The sequence below is a fragment of the Zingiber officinale genome, chromosome 11A, assembly GCF_018446385.1.
Source record: "Zingiber officinale cultivar Zhangliang chromosome 11A, Zo_v1.1, whole genome shotgun sequence".
Taxonomy (NCBI): domain Eukaryota; kingdom Viridiplantae; phylum Streptophyta; class Magnoliopsida; order Zingiberales; family Zingiberaceae; genus Zingiber; species Zingiber officinale.
Window position 1 is genome coordinate 93,392,169 of NC_056006.1, and position 27,127 is coordinate 93,419,295.

The window sequence follows — 27,127 nt, forward strand, 5'->3', positions numbered from 1 at the left end:
ATTACTTCATGGACAAGTTGTTAGAACACCTTTAAAAAGATTAAGCGGTACTATCAGATCGAACAAGCCATTTTTAATTTATATTCATATGTTTCAGAACCTTCAACTAATGCCATAATCAATATTTGTTCAATTCCTTCTTGTTATCTCTTCAACAGAACTATCATGTGAAATACATTCAGAGTGAAAGATTCTATGAGCATTCTTATATAATAAGTATTATGTGTTGTATTTTCCTAGCCATTATGTGGTCGGAAGTTTATTCCATAATTTACTCTCTCCTTATAATTTAAGGACAGATTATGAGAAAAGTCTAGAATGAATATAATTATCTTTTGTTATAATATTATGTGCTGCATTTATTTTCTAAATGCCCACAACTGACATTTTCTTGTGATGCACATGCAAACATCTGTTTTTTTTTACTTGGTTGCTTATGATATATCTGATGCATGCACAGAAGCTTGCAATATGTAAAAATGGTTTCAATCTTTAAAATTTTCACTGTTAGATCCATTCAGAACATTGTTCATTGATCAGGGAGGAAATCATTGAGCAAAACATTTTGTTGCGATGGTGAGATCCATTACGCCATTGATGAGAACAAAACTATTATCAACTGTGATGGACTACTCAGCATTCATATGCCTGCTCAGCAAAGGGGTCTCTACAATTGTGGTATCGTAGTCGAGTTGGAATGGAGTCAAAATGCATTGCAAACAGAGAAAATAGGCATCATATATCAGACTGTTCTTATCAACATGATCAGTAATCTTCTCAGCTGATAATTTTTACAGTTTTGATCCATATACTTTCCAGGTTTTTGTTATCTCAGATTGGGAATCAGTCAACCATGTGCAAATTACACTTGACTCTGTGCAAGCTGGAATCTCTGCCTGTATTGATATGGTCTGTATCGATAGTGTTCACTGTACACTGATCATGAAAATTGTCCTGTGTTTATGATTTCTCAGTACATCATCCCTCTTTCTGGCAGGTCATGGTTCCATACACTATATTGTTTACATTGATATTTTTACTAAAATGTGCACACGCAAACACACTGTATTTGGCCGGTCTTGCATCGATATATCAAACACTCATTCAGATTACAAATGTTATTCCTGTATTCAACACTTTCAAAGCCTTCTTTCCTCATCGCAGGAACAACAATTTTGGATGCCATCAGGTGCACAATTGACCCTTCGGCCGGAGTCGTCTATTCTGATCGAGAACCCCGTGATGAGTTCTCTTATGCCATTGTTGTCGTTGGGAAACCACCCTACACTTGAAACTGTCAGAGATAACCTCAAAAAATGTGGAACCGCCACATCAACGGCCCCCCTAGAGCCGGTCCTACAGATATGGAGGGAGGTAAATGCAGATATACAGGTGGAAAGTGCATGGCGGAGACGTTAACCCCAGGCAGTACATCCCGAGGATCGATCTCTAGACCTTTCAGCTACAGAACCATGTACTCTCCATCTGTGCTACGCCCTGAGGACAAATGAGAGATAACCCATTTATGGCTTCATGTTGCAAGAATCTTCTGAATCATGTTGTCGGAGATAACCTCAAGTACAACATAACCTCAAGTTAGCATGTCATGTTGCTCTGCTTCTATGGCTTCTACTTCTGAATCTTCTGCTAGTGTTGCAAGAAGTCAGGCGTTGGTGGTCTATTTGCCATGGGTATTTGCTAGTTTATTGCCATTCTAACTTGGGCCTTGCACCCTATGAGTATTGAACATTATCCCTTTGTGCCAACTCAATTTTGATTGCTTTTGATGAGATGATTTCTTCTGATTTCATCTACTATTCTTTGCAAAGCTGCAGCAAAGCAAGTTGTACTGGGTAGAGAATGTTTAAAATGCAGAGAGTTCTTGCTGGGATAACCAATTACAACAGATAGATGAGACATCATAAAGCAAGTTTGGTGGCTCTGTAATTTCTATACATGACCTTCCACTTTAGCCAAAATATATCCATTCTCAGCACAACAGTTGTAAAAAGCATGGTACATGGACATTTACCATGGAAATTTAGTCGCTTGATTCAAGTTTGTGATTATTGCCATCTACTGAAAAATTACTTGAACTTAGAATTAAAATTATCATAACAAGAGGTCATCATTATCATGCTCATCTAAAGGCCAGCTTGCATTGTATTTACTTTTCCTTGGAATTTTCCACCTGTTGAACTGCCTCTGCTTCTGTAATCAGTTTCAAAATATCTTCTTTCTTTGTCTGCAGAACTTCCATCTTGGCTTCAATCTTCTTTAACTCCTCTTTAAGCTTTTCTATATCCATGTTCTTCTCCTTCCCTACTTTGCCTTTTTCCTTCTTTTTCTTGTCTTTTTCCTTTTTATCCTTTTTCTTTCCATCTTCACTCGCATCCTCTTTGCTAGCATCTGTCTCTCTGTCCTTCTGTTTGTCTGAATCATCACCAACTTCTATTTTTCTCTTCTTTTGCTTCTTGTGTTTTTTATCTTCTGCATTTTCTTCTTTTTCTACCTCTTCATCTTTCTTTTTCTTTTCATTTGATCCATCATCATCCTCATGGATACTTCTCTCCTTCTCCTTCAATTCATCTTTGTCTTTTGTTTCTTTCTTCTTCCCTCTAGATTCATCATCTTTGTCCTTAACCTTCTTTTTGTCTTTCTGTTCATCCTCTTCTTCTTTGCTTTTCTTCTTTTCCTTCAAGTCATCATCTTCATTCTTGTTTTTCTTTTTCTTTATTTTGATTTCATCAGCTTCATCCTTGATTTTCTTCTTCTCCTTTTCTGTCACCTGACTATCATCCCCACTCTCATCTTTGCTTTTCTTCTTTTCCTTCAATCCTACATCTTTATCCTTATTTTTCTTCTTTTTATCCTTCAATTCATCATCTTTGTCCTTAATTTTCATTTTGTTTTCTGGTTCACCTTCCTCATCCTTGCTTTTCTTCTTTTCCTTTGGTCCATCCTCTTCATCTTTGCTTTTCTTCTTTACCTCAGACACATCTTTTGTTTTCTTTTCTTTGAAATCATCCTCTTCATTCTTGTTCTTCTTCTTCTTCTTCTTCTTTTCCTTTGAGTCACTGTCGCGATCCTTATCGTCCTCACCTTTTTTGTCCTTTTTCTTCTTTTCTGTTGATTCATCATCTTCATCCCCATTTATCCCATGTTTATCCAACTTCTCCTTGTGCTGCTCCTCATCATCCTTAACCTCATGCTTGATCTTCTCTTTCTCTACAGATTTTGTGCCTATTTCAATCTCCAACTCTTTCTTCTCCTCCTTTTCTGCACTTGCATCAATCTCTTTTGCTTTGACCTTCAAATGAAACTCCTTTTTTCCTTCCTCTACCTCGATTTTGTCTGCAGTGGCACATTTGTCCTCCATTTTACCAGAAATGTATTCCAACCTGAACTGAAACCTGAGAGTGACGAAATGGAATTTAATCTCCTAAAGAAATTTGTAAGATTACAGTCTAGCAGAACCATTGAACTGTGAACAACATCTATAAATTAAAACTACAAATACAGATTTACAGAACAGATCTGGTTCCTCTGTTGACAGATCCAATAAAACAGTAAGATCGCCATTTCCAGCATCATACAAAGTACTTAGACTAGTGTCGATGAATGTCTATGCAAGTAAAAAAAAAAAAAAATCACCGATCCGAAAAAAAAATCCCACCCGAAAGATCGGGATCTAATGTCTTTTGATCAAACAAAAGAAGCTTTGATTGTTCTAAATCTGAACATTCTGCAAACAATATATTGCAAAATTAAGAAAACCTACCCAAAAAAACGCACGAAGAAGAAGGAAGCTCTTCGCTGGATAAAAACAAATCGCCCCTTGATGGAGAAGGCTCGAACAGCGAGATCGGCTGGTCTAATCCAGAGTCTTTATCTTACGTTGCCATTAATAGGCAACGATGGACAGTGATGGCACGCGGAGTTTCCGATCCCTTCGTGCTTAAGCAAGAGGAGAATGTTCTCGCATTCTCTGTATGCGGCACGCGCTCACCACGCTGAGTCACGGATTAACTTGATTGGAAAGGGGCCCATTAGGTCTGTATGACCTTTGGGCCCAGCCCATCAAAGGCTACTATGTCGGTCGGATCTCACCCGTTGTTCTTCACTGGTTACTTCCGCCTCGCACCTCTTCGCTTTCTCCCCCGCCGTCGCTGCAGGAGCCTCTCTTGCCTTTCAATCTCCGACCCGTCGCTCCGCCTTCCCTTTGCGGCCTCTGCGTAGATATCCGGTATTCATCGGCCGTCTGCCCTTCTTAAATTTCTTGTTCCCTCTCGCTTTGATCGGTTGGAGTGGATCGACTCATCTTTGCTTCTGTTATAGGTCTAGGGTTGGAGGGAAAGGTAACACTGAATTAGTGGTTAAGGGCGTTCATAGGGAGGTGTCGAAAGAGTTCATTGCGGAGCTAAAGGATATCCTGCAAGTAATTTGGTTCTAGAAGGTTATGGATTACTTTGTGGTGGTTGGTGTCTGACACTTGATTTTGAAGAGCGTTTTTTTCATGGGAAGCCGCAGAGCAGCTTCCACTGCACTGTGAATGTTCCTGGTGTTATCCTCTTCCATAGGTATGTATCGTGTTATATGCATTCATAATGTTTGTAATGCGCCACCAATAGTTTGTTTTTTTGTTTTTATATTGGCTAGCATTGCACATTGAGTTATAATAGCTGCAATAATGCGCTTGCATCAAACACTCTTTCATCCTTCTTTTAGTTCAGTAGAAGCAGAGGTATGACTATAAATTTTTAATTATTTTGATATATAACCAAGCATGACATTAGGACTCTTGGATTATTCACTGTTTGTCAAGTGTCCGAATTGGACCGACTTTTTAGACTGTGTTCTGTGTGTTGCAGCTTCATTCTCCAAATTTGACAGAGAATTGCAAGACTCGGAGTTGCATTAATGTTGGGAAAAAGTTGAAAATCTGGTATAATCTACTCCTGCTCCCAGAGGCAGTTAGAAGTATGAACTTCTAGATATCCACATAATAAACAAGTACTATAAAGATATCGACATCATTTCTGCTCACATGTAAATGCAAGCTATAGTGTGATCCTATCGAAGTTCGCTCTTACAAAAACAACAATGGGAAGTTGTCTTTCTAACTGTTGGACTGCATGGATCTTGTCTTACCATTGGGCTCTAAATATGGAGCATCATTGTAATATGCAATTCATTGGATCTTTTTAAATTTTGTTAAGTAGGGTTGTGTTTGGTCTTCTCCAATCTTTTATAGCATTAACCATAGTTAATAATTTGATCTTCTTCATCACCAATCACTATTAGACGTGGAGCCATTGCTAGACCATCACCTACCATCACCGAGTCATTGTCAATTGTATTTGTTGGCCATCGTCAATCGTTGAACCTTCGCCAGCCTTTGTCAATTGTTCATGAACCATTGCCAGCCACTGTATCAAGTTGTCAAACCACTGCCAATTGTTGAATTCAGCTCAGGACCACCTCAAATCGTCATTTGACAATGGCCGCACCATGGCTGCTGCATCCAGCTATTGAACAGCCACCAACTGTCGCAAACGACCACCACTGAACTCTGATCACTATTGGTATGGAGAACAAGTTGGAGAGTAGTGGTGAATTTTTTTTATTGCGCCTTTCCTAATACAGGAGGCACTTTGGCTTGGTATGCGATGACCCCTGACTATGAAGGCTTTCTCTCAGCCTGTTCAAGTTTGCACAATTGCTGTTCTGATAACATGGCATTGCTTCATGTTTGATTGTTTGTGCCAGAACCATGATTGCTAGCAGCTACTTGCCAAGAGTTAAATGATGCTTGTTTTTTGTGTGCCATGATGTGTTTGCATATGTACACAGGCCTGAACAACTAACACACTGCTAAACCTTGTTCTTCATTAGGTTTTTATTAGCTTGATAATAGATATTATATCCTTACTATGTATACAAATTTTCGGATCATAACTGGTTGAAGCTTGATGTGATGGGCTTGATTAGGTTCAGAGATATTTCACTGGTTCCATTTCATAAGCAAGATCAGTTTCAAAGTACATATGTGGTTCCTAGTGGTTGATTGGTTGCTATTTGGTTCCGAGCAATTTGCCACTTGTTGATCCTAAGATTTCATCAAGTTTTCATCTGTATACCCTGAGAAGTTATCATAGTTTATATGTCTAAAAGTAGATAATTTGAACTATTCAGAATCTAGTTTCTTGAATTAGTGCTAGTCTCAGTGTTTTCCATCAAGTGCAAAGAACTCATCAAACAGGCTTAAACTTTTGATTCAGAATGCTCTCTATTCTTTACTTGATAAATGCAGAAGGATATGTAATCTACCTTTGATCCCCTATCACAAAGCAAAGATATACATGTGTATCCTAAATAAAGAGGGCAAGTGATTGTTATTGTTTTCATGAATCTGGTTCGTGCTCATTCCCCGTCCCCCTCCCCCTACTTGAGTGCAAGTAACATGATTGTATCTGTTAACTGTGTTGATTGGCACAAAATCCTTTCCTCTGACGGCTTTCATTGATAGTTGTTGGTAATTGATCCAAAATATATTGGCACATACTGCAACGGGAAGTTTTCTTTCTTATTAACCTTATTCTGGTCGTGTTTCGTGAACATGGTGTTGGTACTGGAAAAATGAAGTTTGGTTTTCCCTTTTTACCCCAACTTGTTAAAATTTATTTTCCAATTTTGCAAAAGAACCAACCACGAATAACTTTGCTCTCCTTGGATTCATTATATTATAGGTATGGCTCATGAAAAATATCTGAAACACTTGGGGATTAGGATAGGCATCTTGACTGTCAAGCCAAAACCTACGACGAAATAGTTGGTTTGGTTTGACCCGAAACCATGTCGACTAACCTGTCACCTTCTGTGGTGTCGTTGTGAAACCAATAATGATTTCAATAAAAGTAGTGTTGACAAAAAGCTAGCTTGCAAACCAATGCTTTGATGAGGAACTACATTATAGAACGCTGTACATTGCAATAGTTTAAAAGAATCCTATATATTTATTTGGATAGACCCATTTTGCTATAAAAAAAATAGTTTCAGTGTTTTTTTGTTTTGTTTTTTTAGGTGGACGAGACTTTGTATACGTCATCTCCTCTGGTGCCACTCGTTGTCGTGACAGCGATGTCACGAGAGAGTTGTCCACGCAAACATCGGGATTCACGACAAATTACCGACCCTTCACTCCCACGTTCAGCCAACTACACTGCATTTCTATATTATCTCCCTTTCTGCTTCTCCCCATGATTCCCATCCCAATCCCCTCAAATGACGTCCTCCGGCCCTCTTTCGCTGCCTCCGCCGCATGTGGTCGACGACTGCCGCGGCGTCCTCCAAGTGCTCAGTGACGGCACCGTCCTCCGCTCCGCCAACACCAGCTTCCTCGTCCCCGTCGCGGACGACGGCTCCATCGAGTGGAAGGACGTCCCCTTCTCCCCCGGTCCCGACGCTCCCTGCCTCCGCCTCTATCGCCCCCGCCGCGCCCCCGGCACCCGCTTCCCCGTCTTCTTCTACTTCCACGGCGGCGGCTTTTGCATCGGCTCCCGCACCTGGCCCAACTTCCATAACTACTGTCTCCGCCTCGCCTCCGACCTCGGCGCTTTCATCGTCTCCCCCGACTACCGTCTGGCCCCCGAGCACCGCCTTCCCGCCGCCATCGACGATTCCGTCGCGGCGATCGAGTGGCTCCGTTCCGGAGATCCCTGGCTGGCCGAGTCGGCAGACCTTGACCGGGTATTCGTCTCTGGAGATTCTGCCGGTGGGAACATCGCCCACCACATCGCCCTCAGGTTCGGTTCCCCGGCCAGCCGCGCCGCCCTGGCGCCCGTCCGCCTCCGGGGATTCGTGCTCCTGATGCCCTTCTTTGGCGGATCCAGGCGGACGCGGTCGGAGGCGGAGTGCCCCGACGACGCATTCCTGAACCGGGGCCTCAACGACCGGTACTGGCGGCTCTCGATTCCGGCTGGAGCAACACTGGATCACCCGCTGGTGAATCCCTTGGGGCCGGAGAGCCTGGATCTGGAAGCGGCGGAGCTCGAGCCGATGCTTGTGGTGGTGGGGGAGAGGGATCTTCTGCGCGACAGGGCGGCGGAGTACGCGGCGAGGCTGAAAGGGTGGAAGAAGCCGGTGGAGCTGGCGGAATTCGCGGGGCAGCAGCACGGGTTCTTCACGATCGACCCAAGATCGGAGGCGTCGGACGAGCTGATGAGGCGCATCAAGCGGTTCATGGAGGAGAACGAGGGCTACGCCTAAGCAAGCTGAGCCCGGTTTGGTTCGATTTGATTTTTAGTCGGTCAGTAAGAACCAAGTTCAAATAAAAAATTTGAATCGCGATCCAGGTTTGCTCAAATATGAATTATGCTCGTGGTATCGTGTTATCAATTAGACTCTGGATCTCAATCCTTTTGAATTGACAAAGTGCATACAAAAGATAAGAAATCTAAATCAAACTGGAAAGGCATATTTATTCATGATTCCATTTCTTATTAATTCCATTGCTCATATCACCACTGAAACATCAAACATGTTCAAGAACACAGCGTACGTACAGCCTAGGACCAGCAATCAATAAAACACGCGCATCTTCTACGAAGAACGTGCGACTTAAGCACTCACTCGACCCCCCGAGTCCGGCGTTGATCCGAGCACCGTCCGGGGGATGATTCGTGGCTCCACCCATCGCTAGCTATCTACGAGCTGGTGATGAAGAAAACAGGGCGGAGGAAGAGGTGAAGCATTTTGATGAAGACGACGGAGGCGAAGAGGAACATCAATCCGTACGCCAATCGAAGACCACCCATGTCACTACTGTATCTTTCTGTGATCGTGTAGCACTATTTTCTTAATCACTGATTAATTCACGTAGAGCGAGTTTCTTCCTCCCCTCTATTTATAGTGTGGTAATTTATGAGCTAGACTCGTCGAGTATGGATAATGTTGGACCACAACCTCCGAGGAAGAAGACTAACACGTGGAAGGTCATCACGGAGGAAGGCGAATACTAGTGGATAAGGTCGTTCCCTCCAGCGAAGTGTCGTCAGAGCACGACCAGCGTACTCGTCGTATCGTTGGCGAATGCAGCCTATTGCTGGAGCCGGTGCGCCGTTGGGTAAGGATTTCGATGGGGAAATGATTTTGGTGGTGGCGCGAAGAGCGCGAGTACGGATCCGGGCACATCGGAATGGCGAGCGTGCGGAGAGGAGCGAGTCACACGTGTGTCGCAGTAATAAAGAGTTGGATAAGGACTCGTTCGAATGCATTGATTAATAAAATACTCTCCAGCGGTCAGCGGATGCCTGTTTGACTATTTAATTAGCGGATAAGTATGATTTAGGACGGCAACCTTAATTAAGCCGGAATGTTAGGGTCGCCACGCCATTTCAGTTCCCGTTCTGTTACATTCCACAAATGGTTTGGTTTCTAGAACGGTCAAACTATAAAGAGGGCGAGCTGTGGGTCCCATGAACGGCCCTGCGATCGCTAATCGACGATGACGTCGACCGGCCGACAGTTTTGACCAGACGCCCCCCGGGCACGATGGCGCGCCGCGGCTCCCTGTCCTCGCCCTGCCCTCAGTCGGCGATGCCGCCGGACATCAGAGCACGGCGCCGGCATCCGGTGATCCTGAAAAGGTCGCCGCCGCCGGTGGGCGCTCGGTGCGCGGAGATGGCCGGCGGCGCGGCGGCGGAATGCGTCGCTGTGTGCTGCTGCTTCCCCTGCGCCGCGGTGAACGTGGTGGTGCTGACGGCGGTGCGTCTTCCGGCGGGGATCTGCCGGAAGGCGATGCGGGCGCGGAGAGACAAGCGGAGGATGCTCAGGCAGGCGAGGCTGTTGGGGAACAGGGCCAGCGATGATACCTCCGCGGTAGCGGTAGAGGAGGAATCGGAGAGCGAAGAGGTGGTTGTCGGGCTGACGCCTGAGGAGATGGCGGAGGTGGAGAGGGCGATGTGGCTGCGGTTCCAGGGTGCAGGCTTTTGGCGGAGCCAGTCGCAAAAAGAGGAACCAAATTCAATGCTTATCGCTTAAAAGATGACGGTGTTTACACGTAACGGTTATAACCTCCAAAGCAGTTATCTAGAACGAGTATAACGGCTTCCTTTGTGTCTAACTGTCTATGTCATCATCGATCTTGTGTCGTTCCCAACCAACATTTTTATCTTATTTTTCATTTTTTTTCCTTCTTCCAATTTCAAGAGGAACAAAATACTCCTTTTATGTGTATATAACGTTTTGATCTATAAATTTGAAAGTATGAACCTATATACCTCGATTTAACTACTTATATGTTGACCTTGAAAGTTGAGTTTGATGGGTACCGGTGATGATAGTGAGAATATTGACGAAGAGAGGAATCTAGGACATGGGGGAAAGGATCGTTGATAATACCCACAATCCTGCAAGCACCACAAACCAAACATCCAGAAGCATTAGAGCAAGAACTAGGGAAGAGGTCTGATCCCTTGCGCAGACCCTTCGATGCTCAAGTCAGAAGAGCAGCGGAACAAAAAAAAAATGAAAAAACAGTTAATGTGTGCGCGTAAGTAAGATTATTCTCTAGTGTGTACCTGTCAACGGAGAGGACCTCCCTTTTTATTCAACCTTTTGTAACCTCTGCAATCATAAGACATCAGAGAATGTCAAATGTCAAAGGGTATCGGGTGAAAGAAGATGTACGATAGACTTTCATTGGGTAGAGGAAGATTCTGCGGTTTGTATGTGGTAGAATATTGGAATATTCTCTGATAGATAAATGTTATCCTATGACAAGTTATTGCGATTTCCTGACAGCGTTGTCCCCTTAGAGGTTCCAACCAGCTAAGAGGTCGACTGGGTGTAAGGTTGAGACGGTGTCCAGGAGAAGTGAGGAGATTGAGCCCTGGGGTTCAATCGGTCTAAAGACGATCGAGATTAGTTTCGAAGTATTGCCCATGAGAAATGAGGGACTGAGCCCTGGGATTCGACTAGCATAAAAACGGCCAGAATTAGATTAAGAGTCTTATCCATGAAAAGTTAGGAGACTGAGCTTTGGAGGTTCGATCGACATGAAACCGGCCGGAATTAGATTATGAGTCTCCTTGCCTATGATAAGTGAGGTGATCGAGCCTTGGAGTCCAATAGACCTAAAGATGACCGTGATTAGTTTGAGAGTCTTATCCATAAGAAGTGAGAAGACTGAGTTCTAGAGGTCCGACTAGAATAAAGTCGGCCAAGATTAAATTAGGTGATCCGAGATCAGAGGAATGGACTACCTGAACGCATAATCTTTAATCCTGACCACCACCTTCACCTAACTTTTAGCTGCCACATCATATTGATCATCATCTCCGTCCTAACAGTGGAATCATCCATTATTATATGATCTATTTTGTCATCTAGAAACCACTATTATTCTTTTTCCATGTAAAAAAATAAATAAAGAAGCCCTAAACCATATGACATCGATGGATATATCATTGTGAGCTAGTAATATATATACTGAATTAAGCATCTTATGTAGGTAGGTATCAACCAAAAGATGAAAATCCAAGAGAAAAATTACCCAAACTAATCGAAGCAAATTAAGTTAATTAAAGTTCAAATGCAGTTGATAGATGTGCTAATCCCATACGTAAGACTACAAGTTCAGGAGTCTAAGCACATGCTCATGACTTAAGCATGCACATATCATTCATTATTAGCAACGTACGCCTAGTCAGTTAACTGATTTAACTTTTTAGATCACCTGGGGAAGTCATTAGCTCCTCAAGCTTCTGCCGCTCGTCGTTGTCAGGATTATCTTGAGGCAAGTGTGCCCACTGCAAGATTAGCAAATATAAATATACATTTGAGTGTTTTAAGGGCCATTTAGGATGAGTTGACCTAGTGTTTTTGTATTAAGAAATGCAAGTTAACAAACGAAATTACTGCTTCATTACTTTATTCTAAACTAACAGATCTAGATGCTAAATATTAAAATGCATTATCTAATTCTCAATGCATGCATAAACTTATGATCTATCATGCAACGAGACACTTACATTCTTTGCTGCAGTGCTGAATGCTTGTTTGTGGCTGATGTTAGGATTATTAGCCTTTAACCTTTGAATCTCCTCCCTATTTAATTATCAAAATTACAAATTACTCGAACCTATAATTGTTCGGTAGATGCAATATAATTGTCACTGAATTTTGATTAGTAAAATTAACACCATGCATGCAATTGGAAGTACTGAAAAAGAGCATAGACTTACTTGATAAACTTGTTGTATGCAGAAGGCAGACGGTGTCGTTTTTCAGGGGCTGGTAAATAAAAACAATAACATTAATTAATCAAATTATTTACCTATCTTTAAAACAAAGAAAGTGTTTTCAGTATGAGGTTTAAACTCAAGCTATATATATGTTGGCCTAGATATTGAATCATTCCTAGTCTCTTGTGTTTTCTTATGAGTACCCAAAATACTTTTCTGAATATAGATGAAAGAAATGGCTGATCAATCAAACCCTACACAATAAATGGAAGATATGTATGAGAATGAGAAAATGCATGCTTACGAGGAACAGGTAAATGTTGTCGTTCAGCATTTTCAGTGGAGGATACCAAAGAAGTCGGCCTATCTTGTGAAGATGATCCAAAATCCATTTGGTAATTTTTAATAGCTCCAATATTGAATCCCTGCCAACAATTTAGTGGTAAAAGCATTTACGTGAAGCGAAAAACTTAACTAAATTGGTGGTGAAATCCACACTCCAGCACTAATGTACAAGTGAAACACAAATGATAATCAGAATTGGCCATTAAAACCTGAAAATCTTGGGAGGGAAAGGGCTGAAACATGGTGCCCAGGTGCACAGAGAAAATGCTGGCACAATGGCCACAACGAACAGTTACTATGTCGAACGGCCTGTCACTTGGGAGTGTAACCTGCATAGAGAGACGGATATATATACTATATCATTTAATGATACTGCATTTTTTAGGTTAAGATTAAATCTTAAAGTGCATTGTAGGCAATAATTTGGGAGTAGGCATGTATGGCCCTCGAACACAAAAGTTTCTAATTGAAGCATGCAATATAGTTCCTTCATTTCACCACCTCATTTTTAGGTTTAGGGTACCAACATGAACTTAGGGGGGATTGGATGTCCACTTAATTTCACAAGTAGAGTTTAAGAAATTAGTGCAAGAAGCAATTAACAATAGGCAAAAGGTTTCCTAATTACTTGGTTAGAAGGTTACATTTGATATAAATGCATTCATATATATATATATATATATATATATATATATATATATATGACTTCAGAAATAGATTTATCAAACAAAATTATAATTTGTTCAGATTTTGATAAATCAGAAACAGATTTGCTATGAAATTACTAATTTGTTTTAGTTAAATAAAATATAGTATACGAAGAAAAATTGAAACAAAATTTTAAATGAATTAGAGAAGAAATTGAAAATACATTTTTACAAACACAAATTATCAAATTCCAAATGGAATCTGAAACAATATAATTTCCGTCAAAAAAATCTGTTTAAAATTTAATAAAAAATTGAGACGGAAGAAAAATTATTTTAAATTTATATAAATTAGAGATAGATTTTTAAGATAGAAATAAAATCATGTATGTAAATTAGACATGAATTTAAAAATAATTTCAGATGAAATTGTAAATAAATTTTTATAAATAAAAAAATACAGATTATGAAAAAAATTTGAAACAATAAATTTGAGATGGAAAAAATTTGTTTCAAATTTATATAAATTAGAGATAGATTTTTAGAATAGAAATATAATATGTTTCAAATTTATGTAAATTAGAGATAAATCTGAAATAAAATTTAAAATAAATTTGAGATGAAATTGTAAATAAATTTTTATAAATAAAAATAAATACATATTACAAATGAAATTTAAAATAATATAATCATTGAAAATTTAATAAAAATTTGAGACGGAACAATTTTTTTTTCAAATTTATATAAATTAGAGAGATTTTTTAGAATAGAAATATAATCGGTTTCAAATTTATGTAAATTAAAGATGAATCTATAATAAAACTTAAAATGAATTTGGGATGAAATTGTAAATAAATTTTTATAAATAAAAATAAATACATATTACAAATGAAATTTAAAACAATGTAATCATTGAAAATTTAATAAAAATTTGAGACGGAACAAAATTTGTTTGAAATTTATATAAATTAGAGGCGTAATTTTAAGATAGAAATAAAATCGGTTTAAAATTTAAGGATTAAGTTTACTTAAATGATGTAAATATTTATTAATATTAATGAAAATTGTATTATTTTTTAAAATGAGAAATTAGTTGTTTTTACTATTTTTAATCTGTTTGAAATGTGCTATTGTTTCTTGCAAAGTATCATGTCGATGAGAAATTGATTATAATATAAATTTAATGATAAATATAGAAATGAATTTATGTATTGATATATAAATAGAATCATAAATAGATTTATAAATAGATTAAAATTATATTTGATACTAATGACGGATTCAAAATAAAATTAGAAACAAAATTTATATTTGAAATCAATTTTATTTGGTTAAATTAAAAATAGATTCATAAATAGTTTTTTAATCCATTTTTGAAATTAGAGACGAAATATTTTCATGTCCAAATTAACTATGGGGCTTTCACTAATAGATTTTTAAGACAGAATATTACGTCTCAAATATTCGTTAGAGATAGAAAAATAACTTTAGATGAAAATTTTCATCTCTAAAGCCCTATTTTCTTGTAATGATATGAGAATGAGATATTCCCATATATTAGAGCAACTTACTTACATCTTTAGATTAGAGGTGTCAAGATGTTGTGCCTATAATCCAACACAAATCCAAATAGGTTTTGTTGAGCACAACTAGGAATATCCTTCGGTCCGCTCGGTTCTAACCCAAGTCTTAGTGACCCATACCAGCTTGAACTTGAGTCAATGTCAATTGTTATTTAATTAAATTTTAAAAATATAAAATATAAAAATTAAGGGGATTTTTATTAAAATACAAACAATTAAAAATATAAAAATATAAAATTTTATTATATGATGATGTTCTATACAATATCTATAATTAATACAATAAGGCAAATAGTACATAGATATTAGATTTACCTTACATTTACCTTTTACTTACTCTATGAGGTAGAAGTGGGTCAAGTCATGTCATCTTTGACTTGAACCACTTGGTTCTATTGTATTGTCTCAAACCGGCTTTGACAATCTTTGAATTTGATATTTGGATCTAATTGTCTTTATCTTATCAGTGCATCTTTGTATATAACCATTCCTTAAGCATATGTACATTTACAAGGCATCTCCTACAAGTGGCTTTTTTTCTATTCATCCAATTCATTTGATTGCCTACATTATTAAAGCATGACTTTGGCACTATTATTGGCATTGAAATAGTTAGTACATAATGAGCTATGGTGGATAAGTTAGGGTTCAAAGAATATGCCTTTTTCACCATTCTTTGAACACGACCTATAGGTCAAGCGACGATCGCCTAGCCTACTTCACGAGCTAAGTTGGTTCCAAAGTGGCATGATCCAATCTTTGGCATGGGTACAACTCATGTAGTCTAGACAACAAGCTAAGACAATCTATTGCCCATTGAGTGTTTATATTAATGGAGTAATCATTTAAGGTTGTCATTTACTGCCCAATCAATGGTCTACAGTGGATTGGGCATATGAAGGAGTGTGTTGAAATACTTTTTTTTCTTCTTCTTTTTTTGCACCCACAGTCCCACATGAAAGAGTACCTGTAGGAGCCTTTTTAGGGCTTAAAAGAATGGGTATCTCTCTCTAATGGTTAGACTATTAGGATACTTAAGTACTTCTCATTATAGTTATATATATCATTGATGTTGATATCCTTGATTGAAAATACAAACAACAATAACACATTTTCAGCATGGAAGATAAGTTAATTCTAGTGAGATGAAATAAAGAGTGAGTATCTGTATCTTTTTGAGAATGTTGAATAGTTAGAAGCATAACTGAAATGAGAAACTGAGAGTAATATATGAAGTAGAACAACAAATTAAACTATCATTATAAAAGTGAAGTTAGATATAAGTTAGAAGATGATAATTAACATAATATTGGGACACTGAAAGATAACCAAATAGAACAGTAAGTACAATTACAATAATATTACTTTGACAGAAACATGATTTAAGGTGAATTACCTTCTTTTAAGTTTCATATTTCAATATTACTTTTTTTTATAAAAAAAATCTTGTTTCAATATCTATTATGCTTCCTATTAAAACTGGAAAAAAAAAATATATGGTGGGGAGTAGGAGTCACTTGTAAAATAAAGTTTATTACAAAGAGAATGACTGCTGCTCTCTTTGATTTGAGTGGCCGGAGCCCTCAGTTTTTCTGATGCTTGAGAAGTGGAATGGTGAAGGGAAGGAATTCCTTTTCATAAGCCTCAACAAAGTAGGCTAACTTATCATTCAAACTTCAGAAAAAAAAAAAAACAGAGAGAACTAACTCAAGCACAGGTTGCATATGATCTATCCAAAAAAACACTAGAAAACACACTTCTGAAATCAAGAGACCCTGGAAAATGCAGACGTACTGTTGAGAAGACCCCATGACATGCAGACTTAAAGGGAGGGGGGAAAAAAACTTAAAAGAAAATAGCAACTCAATTCTTTTTTTTTTTTAAATTTCATGAGACAGAGAGTGGGAGATGATGGATAAATACCGCGAGCATTGTGTTGCAGAAGTTGCAGTGCAAGTAGCAAAGGTGGTCTGTTGCAGTGTGGTGGGAAGCCGACATCTCTGTTTAATTTGCTGATCTCCAAAACCCTAGCTCGCTGCGCGCATACGATGTAGAACGAGAAAGAAGGACAAGAGGCTAGCGAAGGAGGACTAATCGAACGATCATCTATATCATGCAGATGTCTGAAAGAACTTTACATTTAGCAGGTCTAAAGGACTGCTTTTCTATGTCTTAAATTTTCTTTTTCTTCTCTTTCGGAAAAAAATAAAAAACCAGGAGGGTGGGGACAAAAACTATTGTCTTTGTGATGAGAGTTCAATGTACAGAAAGGCAAGAAATTCACAGTTGAATTAATGAATGAAACGATCAGATAGGAACCCCTCTCCCTCTCATTATATTAGTAGTGGGGATTCAACAATTAATTAATTATATGTCTAATAATGTTAAAGAAAAAAGGGATTGAACTTGTTGTATATTATTAATTGTTGTTGAAGATGCAGTAATTGTCATTAACTAAATCAATTCCTGTGGCACTCCTCATTGTTCTCATGTTGCACCTGTTCCCTTGGTGTATGCATTTACTCTGATGGACCACAATATTGTACCCAAACACAACAAGTAATTAATGTTTGGTATTGTAGATTGGAAAAGATTCGCAAAATAATTGTCACTGTAGATTGGGTTGGATCTTCTAGAGGATCCATTATATGTCCCTTATATGTTGATCCGGTGTGAAAACGGAGAAGAAGACTGGCTGAGAACGTTGACTCTGATGTTGATCAAAAGAACACTCCTTGCTGTCCGAAGATGCCTCTTAGGCTGTCCCGTATCTCAAAAAAAGTGTTAGTGCCGGGTCAGGGAAGGAGTCTCGGCGTTAGCCCTCGATGCTCAAGTCAGTAATCGAGTCAAGTTGAGTAAAACAAATGAATCATGAATAATAGATAGCAGTATTGCGTCTTGTGAGTGTACCTGCACTTGTAGATGAAGACCTATTTTTATAGTGTCACTGTTTATGCACAACTCTTAAAGAGTTTCTAAAAAATGACAGACCATAAAGGTGTTCTGACACATTTCCTAAAATAAACCTGCAATTTCTGTACATGGTAGGAAGGCAGCTTCTAGTGTACAGTCCGCCTACCGAATATTCTCTGTTCTCCATGACACAAAATATCAAAATAATATAAGGCTGTTGGGTTGAGGGGCCCATTATGAGTGCAATTGATAATCTGACCAACTAAGACTCCCAAGTGTCCTTATCGCTATCACTCGGAGGTACCGTCCGGTCGGATTAGATCGAACTATAGCCAAAGACTCGACCTTCGTCGCACAAGCTCTCCATTGAGTCCAGAAATTCGAAAAAACTGAGTATCTAACTGGTCCGGCCGAACATATGGTTCGATCGGATAGATCATTTTGCCGAGCTAGTTAATGTGCTATTCTTGAACCAATGATAAGAGTAGGCTCAAGTTCAACTGGCTCCTTAGTCCGGTCAGCATGACGATTCGGTCGGTTGCCTCTCGTACAAAGGAACCAATTGCACGGACTTCCACGTACGATTATCTCTCTTTGACTTTGATCGTCATATTAACCGATCTTCTATACTTCGACCTGACTCGAGTCCCACCCCACTCGTTGTATCGTATCATATGTGATCAGCAGACTCTGTATAATTTGATTGTAGTCATTACAATCATCTGTGCTCATCTTTGCAGTAGCCCTATTTTACCAGGGTAAAGTTCCAACAATAACTGGGCATGTCAGGAAAAATAAACACCAGCAACAGTTGGACATGCATCCTATACATGTTGGACAAATTGAAGACTGGCCAGGAAGAACAAAAAAAAAAAAAGGAATATGAAGAACAAAGTTTCAAAGAATGAGGGTTGTAATTAAGTACCAAAAATTACCAGCCCATCTAAAGTCAAGCTAGTAATCAAACAAATAGTTAGTATTTGTTTAATATGTATGCCACTATTGATTATCTTCAGATATATATTTACTTTGAAAGGAAACAATATGCTAAGAGAATAGGAGATAGAGGGAAATGAAAATGAAACAATATAGTTACTAAGATTATGATAAGACTATAATTCGAGACAATTATTTTTGGCATGAGATTACTAAAACTAATGGTATTTATGAGAAATTTCTAGCTCAACCTCTAATCAATAGTAAATGTGTTATTTTTTAATTTTAAAAGGGAAACTATGCATCACCCCACAAGAACCCTAGTTTTACTTGCACAAGATAATATTTTGCCTCCCACTGAAGAAGCAAATAGAATTTTACTTATGCAAAATAAAAAATACAAAATAAAAAATGTTAAAAGTTCAATGATTGATGGGACTGCATGCATGGATCTAGCAGTAAAAAAATGAGGAATCTTTGAAAGTAAATAATGAAGCTACTATTTAATTGTCCCATGGTAGGTCCTCTCTACTACTAAATTCTTAAACAGTGAAGGTGTTTTTCTTCATTAATTGCTCATTATTCTGAACAATTAAATAGGGCCTTGATAATAAAGAATGTGCAAATAAGGTTTCTATATGTCAAATGCCTACATAAGGCCCTCTGAATTCTTTGAATCCAAATGTAAGTAATTTTAAAAAATCAAAAAAAAATTTATCTAATTAGAAATAATGGAAAAGTGTCTATTAAATTTTATACATTTTTTTTTGAATATTTTTAAAATTAGAATTAACTAGTCCTAAATGATAATTTGACAAAGTGAAATTAGTTAAATTAAATTATCTAATCTTAAAGATAAATACTTGTTCATTACTTTTTGTTAGAAAATGAAAGAGGCTCTCAAATTATGAAATAACGGAATAAAATAATTCAAAGTATTAGAATAAATATATATAATGCCATAAATTAATAATTTTCAAGAAAAGTCAAAAATCAACTTTATTTTATGAATTTTTCAATTGAAACAACTTGATGGATGGATGCAATAAAAAAAATACTACTTTAAAAGAAGGTGTGAATTTTCATTTTTTTTTTAAATTATTGCAATCACTCAAAGTATTTAATCAAACTTTAATAACTGAAAGTATTATTTTTAATATATATATACACACACTATAAAATTAAATAGGTTTTCTCTTCTATTTTTTTAAACAAATACTTACAAAGTTAGATAAAAAATTTGATCCTATTTTTTTTAATTGTTCTATTATTTTAAAGTTATTTAATTATTTAGCTCAAACAACTTAACTAACTAAAGAGATTAGCCGTTTTCAAAAATGGAGGATATATATATTTTAGTTCAGGGAAATGAGAGATTCTTATTTAAACATTTAGGGGTATAACAATAAGTACCTTTTTCGGCCAATTAATTAATAATGCATGCATGTATGAGGATAGTAATCAAGAGATGACAAATAGAAAAATATAAAATAATATATCACAGTAGAACAAAATATCATCTTGCCGCTAGAGTTTGATAGCTACTTAACTAGTGCACAAATGAAAAAGGATTATGATATTTTTGAATAGATCGTATAAGTATAGAATCTATCCAGGTCTGATACATGGTTGAGCAATTGGTTAAAATCGAATCGAACGACGGATTACATTGATAATTGAACAAACCAAACTTATTTTGAACCGATTGAATTGATTGAACATTTAAAAATACTAAATCGATCAAATCGATTACACATCAGTTAATTCATTTTCGATCAAAATAACTAAATTTTTTGATCCAAAATTGTTAGGCTATCGATTCCGGCATCACCAATCGATTGGGGAATGAATTTGTCATGAAGAGATTGTGAAAGAATTAAAACCAATCGATTGGGGGACATTGGGGAAATTTCCCCAATTGATTGGGATGGATTTGTTGCGATACTTGATGAAGGAATTGTCACTAATAAGATCTATCAATTGAGCATCTTCAATTGATTATCTTGTTTTGGTTTAACTTATAATATCAATTTAATGATTTGACCGAATTTCAATTATCAAAATCGAAACTGAACCAATTAAATCGATATACTTTAGAAAAAATAATAATTTACTTTTAATTTCGATCGATTTATTTGATTTAACTAAACTTTTACTCACCCTTATATAACTCTAATTTTAATTTTTATTAGAAGAAAAATTCAAGTTTAATTCAAGCCTTCAACACACGCTGCTGGACAAAACCAGAAGTTTTAGCCTATCACATAGAAGTGAAAACTTCCAATAGGTGAAGAGGATCACAAGTTCTCAAAATATTATAGGAAAATTAGAAGGAATAGGTTGTTGTAGATTTTTATACTATGAATTAACTCGAGTGAAAAAACAGGCATGCAAAATCACCCGATGGTTAGTTGACTGCCTTGGGACATGAAGAACTCCAAACCTTAGCAAACTGATTTTTCTGAAACTACCATAATAAGTTCTTATATATTGTGATCAACTTGACTTGGCCACGGTCTTAGAAACCTAATTAATTCAGTGAAGAACTGAATAAACAATAGCTTATGGTACATAGCTAGTACCTAGGATGTATGTAATTCCGTGTAATGGATCAGAATGAATCAATGATCCCCATAAGCCACAGGTTAATCAGGTACTTCTGCAGTTCTGCTCCTGTAAAAAGTAAACAATAGTGCTGCATAACGATCGATGCATTTGACTGAACATGTTACCTTTCCGTGTATCGAAATCCTCGATATCCTGGAATTTTCAGGCGGGAAAAGCATGCTGCGGGTCGTCCTCGAAGACCATTCACGTAGAAAAAGCCTAAGCACCGGCATGAATGCAGCCATGTGCTTGGGAAACGAAGGGTTGCAGATGTCTCCTTTCATCCCTAGCTTCTTCCACGCCCTTTGAGTAAACATGAGATCGGAGTTAGGGCTGCGTTGTAGGCCTACTGCGCGCGCTGCGTGAACGTCTTGTCCATATGGGAAATTCACTCAGGTAAACACCGCTCGATTAGCTTTGCAATAAATGAAAGGAATAACGCGGGGAGGAAGAAGATGAAGATCGAGCTTAGCACCGCCAGGGCTACGTAGCTTGTGCGTACGAATTGGTTGCAGGCAGTGGTGCCACCGCCATCGTCCTACGTGCTTAATTGCGGGTACATCGATACGTCTCCATCGGTATCTATCTCGATGTCTGCCCCTCGTGATGGATGGATTGGCTAGCTAGCAGATCGAGAGCTCGACGATCGATCGTCCTGCTGAGAGTACGTACTCCTGCAACGTCTTGATCGCATTTGTATTTTTTGTCTCGCCTATGGAGAGCTACAGCCCCCTACAAAAGAGCCGGTGGCGTTGGATTGATGCTGATGCCGAGACAAGTACAAGAAATAATTAGAGATGCAGGGAAAACAAATAATTCAATTGTCTAGTAAAAGATCATACTAATGAAGGTAGTTAAATTCATTCGTAGTAGTAAAAATGATAAAAGGAGCTAGTGACTGCCTTGTTAGAAACAAGTATAAAGTTGACATATAGAACTCAACGGCAAAAGAATAAGATTTTAATGTGTTGGTTGCTACTCGGAAAATCTAGAGGTTCCATTGTATAAAAATTTTGTATAAAAGTCTGAACCATTTCCTAGCTATCATGTGTTCTTTTAAATTAAATTTTGGATCGCCTGCGGAACTTAACACGTTTGATCCAAAACTTAATCTATTCGTTCTTTTAGGTTTTGACTTGGGTCTCCTGCGGAACTTAACACGTTCGACCTAAATCAACTTAAGTTATTAATTCCATTAAATATTATTTTCCATAATTGGTTCCCAGTACTGACGTGGCGAGGCACACGACCTTCTTGGATATGGGAGCAACCACCACCGACTAGACAAAACCTTTTATGGAAAGTTAATATTTAATTTCCTAAAATAACTTTAGGTTAATCGAAAAGAACAATCAAATCACAAGGAAAAATAAAACAAAAGAACACAACATCGAAAAACATATTTGAAACACTAAAATCATATGTCTCTTGTATTTGGTATTATTTCCAAAAATAACTAGTATGATGCGGAAAGGAAAAATACTAGTTATACCTTTTAGAAAACCTCTTGATCTTCTACCGTATTCCTCTTCTAACCTCGGACGTTGTGTGAGCAACGATCTTCCGAGATGAGAACCACCTTTCCACCTTCCTTCTTTCTTCTAGATTTCGGCCACAATAAACTCCTCCAAGGATGAAGAATTTCGGCCACCACCAATGCTCCAAGGGATGCTAGAGACGAGGCTTGCTTTCTCTCCTTCTTCTCCTTCCTTGATCCGGCCACAAACAAAAGCTCCACCAAGAGATGAGTTTCGGCCAACAAGAGGAGAGGAGAGAAATAGGGCCGGCCACCAAAACCAAAGAGGAGAGGAAAGAAAAAGAATAGAAGTTCATCACATGAAGGCTCATCTACCTCCTCTTTTATAATCCTTGGTTTTGGCAAATAAGGAAACTTTAATAAAAACTTCCTTAATTCCTTTGCCATGAAAAAAAAAATTAATTAATTAAAATCAAATTCCTCTTCTTAATCAACCTGGCCGGCCACACAACAAACCTCCAATCAAAGGAAATTTAATTCAATCAAGAATTAAAACCTTCCTAATTTGTTTCCAGAAATTTATAAAAATTTCTCCAATAATTTAATCCCTTCATGATTGGTTTATAAAAAGGAAATTTAATAAATTAAAATCTTTCTTTTAAACATGTGGATAAAAAGAAAATTATCTCTAAAAATTAAAATCTCTTTTAATCTACAAATAAGGAAAGATATCAAATCTTTTCTTAATCTTTTGTAGAAACTAATAAAAGAGAATTATTAATTTTTTAAACTTTCTTTTAAATTATGAACATGGTTAAAAAGGAAAGTTTTTACCAAAATTAAAATCAACCTTTTAATCTACAAATAAGGAAAGAGATTTATCTCTTCTCTTAATCTTTTGTAGAATCTTATAAAAGGAAAGATTTAAATTTTTAAACTCTCTTTTAAAACATGTTATCCACATAAGAAAAATTTTAAAAAATAAAAATCCTTTTTATTTTAATTTGGGCCGGCCACACCAAGCTTGAACCCAAGCTAGGGTCGGCCACCTTGAAGCACCCATGAACCAAACTTTGGCCGGCCCTAGCTTGGTCTCCAAGCTAGCTTGGTCGGCCCCTTATGGGATGGGTAAGAAGGTGGGTATAGTACTCTATAATTAAGAGGCTACGATAGGGACCGAGAGGAGGAATTGGTTTTGGTCTCCCGATAAAATTAAGCATCCCGTGTTCGCCCCGAACACACAACTTAATTTTATCAATAATAATTCATTCCACTAAAGAACTATTATTGAACTACCGCACCAATCCTAAATTACATTTTGGGCTCCTTCTTATTATGAGTGTGTTAGTCTCCCTGTGTTTAAGATAACAAATGTCCACTAATTTAGTAAGTTACTGACAACTCACTTAATTAATATCTAGCTCCAAGAGTAGTATCACTCAACTTCATCGTCATGTCGGACTAAGTCCACCTGCAGGGTTTAACATGACAATCCTTATGAGCTCCTCTTGGGGACATTCTCAACCTAGATTACTAGGACACAGTTTCCTTCTATAATCAACAACACACACTATAAGTGATATCATTTCCCAACTTATCGAGCTTATTGATTTATCGAACTAAATCTCACCCATTGATAAATTAAAGAAATAAATATCAAATATATGTGCTTGTTATTATATTAGGATTAAGAGCACACTTCCATAATAACTGAGGTCTTTGTTCCTTTATAAAGTCAGTATAAAAGAAACGACCTCTAATGGTCCTACTCAAAACACTCTTAGTGTACTAGTGTAATTATATAGTTAAGATAAACTAACACCTAATTACACTACGACCTTCCAATGGTTTGTTCCTTTCCATCATGGTCGTGAGCTACTGTTTATAATTTATAAGGTACTGATAACATGATCCTCTGTGTGTGACACCACATACCATATTATCTACAATATAAATTAATTGAACAACTACATTTATCATAAATGTAGTCATTTGACCAATGTGATTCTTATTTCTAGATAAATGTTTATACCAAAAGCTAGCCTTTTAGTATACATCCTAACAATCTCCCACTTATACTAAAAGACTAAGCTGTTATATCTGCTGCCATACATCTGATTCCTAACCCTTCAACATGCCCATCAAAAGCTCTTGCCTTAAGGACCTTAGTGAAAGGATCTATAGGTCATCACCTGATGCAATCTAGGCGGCAACAACTTTTTCTCGTTTATACGATTTCTCGTATTGGGTGGTACTTGCGCTCTATTGTATTTACTTGCCTTATAGACTTATAGTTTCTTCAAGTTTGCTACTGCACCAATATTATTACAATAAATTGTAATAATCTTTGGACAAACCAGAAATCATATCTAAGTCTATCTTGAGGTTATTGAGTCATTCAACTTTTATGGCCACCTCAGATACTTGCCATATACTAAGCTTCTATGGTGGAGTCTAGAAAAACACCTATGCTTATCACTCTTTCATAGTTATGACTTTACCTCCTAAAGTAAACACAAAATCCCGAGGTTGACTTATTATTGTCCCTATTGGAAGTCAAAATCCGTGCAACCCACAGGGACCAAATTAACTGCCTTATAAGCTAGCATATAATCTCTAGTGCCTCTAAGGTACTAATATATGCTTTACTGTAGTCTAATGTCCTTGTCCAAGGTTACTTTGATATCTGCTAACTATGCCCTTGGCAAAACAGATTTCTGATCTCGTGCATAGCATACATTAGGCTTCCGACAGCCGAAGCATAAAGAACTGCCTTTATTTCCTTTATCTCCTTTGATGTCTACGGAGACATATATTTAGATAAAGTTACTTCATGCTAAAAATGTAAGAAACCTTTCTTGGAGTTTTGCATGCTTAAAATGAGCAAGGATTTTTTCGATGTATAAAGCTTGAGATAAGTAAAATATTCTTTTCTTGCGATCTCTTATTACTTTGATCTCAAGAATATATACATTCTCCCAAGTCCTTTATATCGAATTGTTTGGATAACCATACCCTTACTTCTGACAACATTTTGATATTGTTTCCAACTACCAAAAATGTTATCTACGTATAGTACAAGAAATACCACCACGTTTCCATCACACCTTTTAAATACACAAGACTTATCCGGTTACTAAATAAATCCATAGGTTTGGATTACTTTGATAAACCGGATGTTCCAAGACCTTGAAGCTTTGCCTCAGTCCATAGACTGATTGAGCTTGCACACAAGATGCTCTTAGCCCTTTGCAATGTATCCTTCTGGTTGCTTTATATGGATGCTTTCTTCAAGACTTCCATTAAAGAATACTGTCTTGACATCCACTTGCCAAATAGATAAAAGAATCCGGATAGACTTAAGCATGGCTACCAGTGAAAAAGTTTCCTTTTTCATCAAGCCTTGCTTTGAAAGTTTCTACCTTCCTGTCTATCACTCTTTTCCTATTATAGACCTTTTTACACCCAAAGGCTTTTACACCATTTGGTGGTTCTACAAGCTTCCAGACATTATTAGAATACATATATTCTAATTCTATTATTCATTATTATTTGCCAAGATGCTACATCTTTATCTTGGAGTGCTTCGTCATATGTCCGGAGATCAGGTTCATGTCCTCCTGGGATCGAGTCCAAAAATTCTCCCAAAACATGAATCTTTTTAGATTGCCTAACAACCCTCCCACTACGATGAGGCACTTTCTGCAATTGTGTATCATTTGTGATACGTGTTGCAGTTTCCTTGTGGTATCTCATCTTGTACAGTTGGTACTAGATTAGACATGTCTTTTATTATTTTCGTAAGAACAAATTTACTTATGGGCACTTGGTTTATTACATAGTCCTTTTCTAAAAATCAGTCATTGATACTATCAATGACCTTCTGATTTTTAAGACTATAAACATACTTTCATTTCTCTAGGATAACTCACAAACAAGTGAATTCCTGTCCAACTTATCATTGTCTCTCTTCAGCATATGTGCTGGACTACCCGAATCCGAATATGCTTCAAAATAGGCTTACGCCTATTCAGCAATTCTATATGAGTAGAGAGTTCTGACTTTGGAAGGTACTATGTTCACTTCCGTTTCCAGAGTATATCCTTAAAATGAATTTGGTAATTTTCTAAATAACTCATCATTAATCTACTTATTTCCATAAGAGTCTTATACCTTCCTTTTTCTACACCATTCTGTTGGGGTATACAAGGTGTTGTTAGTTGGGATTGAATCCCTACTTCTGATAAGTGACTCCTAAATTCTCCCAAAAAGGTACTTGCCACTACGATCTCACCGTAGTGTCTTGATACGTTTACTTTGACGTTTCTCCACATCAGCCTCGTACTCTTTGAACTAATCAAAGCACTTAGACTT

The 27,127-nt window shown here is 37.4% G+C and overlaps 4 protein-coding genes across 6 annotated transcripts; 2 read left to right on the forward strand and 2 right to left on the reverse strand.

The window, feature by feature from the left end:
- Nucleotides 1-1,922: 1,922 nt before the first annotated feature.
- LOC122030903 (DNA ligase 1-like) lies at nt 1,923-4,020 on the reverse strand. The gene is made up of 2 exons (XM_042589948.1): nt 3,782-4,020; nt 1,923-3,413 (listed from the first exon to the last, which is right to left on the reverse strand). Exon 2 carries the CDS (start codon nt 3,377-3,379, stop codon nt 2,168-2,170), a length of 1,212 nt encoding a protein of 403 aa, XP_042445882.1. The 5' UTR covers nt 3,380-3,413; nt 3,782-4,020; the 3' UTR covers nt 1,923-2,167.
- A 78-nt stretch (nt 4,021-4,098) lies between these two features.
- On the forward strand, nt 4,099-8,400 carry LOC122030904 (probable carboxylesterase 15). Of its 3 annotated transcripts, XR_006125653.1 has the most exons (4): nt 4,099-4,246; nt 4,339-4,580; nt 4,660-4,744; nt 4,872-5,244. XR_006125653.1 is itself a non-coding variant. In XM_042589949.1 (3 exons), the coding sequence occupies exon 3, from the start codon at nt 7,285-7,287 to the stop codon at nt 8,266-8,268; it is 984 nt and encodes a 327-aa protein (XP_042445883.1). In that variant the 5' UTR covers nt 4,099-4,246; nt 4,339-4,580; nt 7,084-7,284; the 3' UTR covers nt 8,269-8,400. The 3 variants fall into 3 exon arrangements, 1 of the variants encoding a protein (XP_042445883.1); XR_006125652.1 differs by lacking the exon at nt 4,660-4,744; XM_042589949.1 differs by lacking the exons at nt 4,660-4,744; nt 4,872-5,244 and adding an exon at nt 7,084-8,400.
- Nucleotides 8,401-9,552: 1,152 nt separating this feature from the next.
- On the forward strand, nt 9,553-10,041 carry LOC122031592. The gene has a single exon (XM_042590689.1). The coding sequence runs from the start codon at nt 9,553-9,555 to the stop codon at nt 10,039-10,041; it is 489 nt and encodes a 162-aa protein (XP_042446623.1).
- Nucleotides 10,042-11,604: 1,563 nt separating this feature from the next.
- Nucleotides 11,605-16,939, reverse strand: LOC122032676 (axial regulator YABBY 5-like). Its single transcript, XM_042591992.1, has 6 exons — nt 16,744-16,939; nt 12,800-12,919; nt 12,550-12,670; nt 12,246-12,294; nt 12,033-12,108; nt 11,605-11,810 (listed from the first exon to the last, which is right to left on the reverse strand). Exons 1-6 carry the CDS (start codon nt 16,816-16,818, stop codon nt 11,721-11,723), a joined length of 531 nt encoding a protein of 176 aa, XP_042447926.1. The 5' UTR covers nt 16,819-16,939; the 3' UTR covers nt 11,605-11,720.
- Nucleotides 16,940-27,127: the final 10,188 nt, after the last annotated feature.

What these genes read in the sequence shown, in the direction of transcription:
- LOC122030904 (XM_042589949.1), top strand. Translation starts at nt 7,285, where the DNA reads ATGACGTCCTCCGGCCCTCTTTCGCTGCCTCCGCCGCATGTGGTCGAC.
- LOC122032676 (XM_042591992.1), bottom strand. Translation starts at nt 16,818, where the DNA reads ATGTCGGCTTCCCACCACACTGCAACAGACCACCTTTGCTACTTGCAC. An exon ending in TCTGCAACACAATGCTCGCG is followed by an intron (nt 12,920 to 16,743) that starts GTATTTATCCAT and finishes CTCTCTATGCAG; the next exon opens with GTTACACTCCCAAGTGACAG. An exon ending in GCATACAACAAGTTTATCAA is followed by an intron (nt 12,109 to 12,245) that starts GTAAGTCTATGC and finishes ATAATTAAATAG; the next exon opens with GGAGGAGATTCAAAGGTTAA.
- LOC122031592 (XM_042590689.1), top strand. Translation starts at nt 9,553, where the DNA reads ATGGCGCGCCGCGGCTCCCTGTCCTCGCCCTGCCCTCAGTCGGCGATG.
- LOC122030903 (XM_042589948.1), bottom strand. Translation starts at nt 3,379, where the DNA reads ATGGAGGACAAATGTGCCACTGCAGACAAAATCGAGGTAGAGGAAGGA.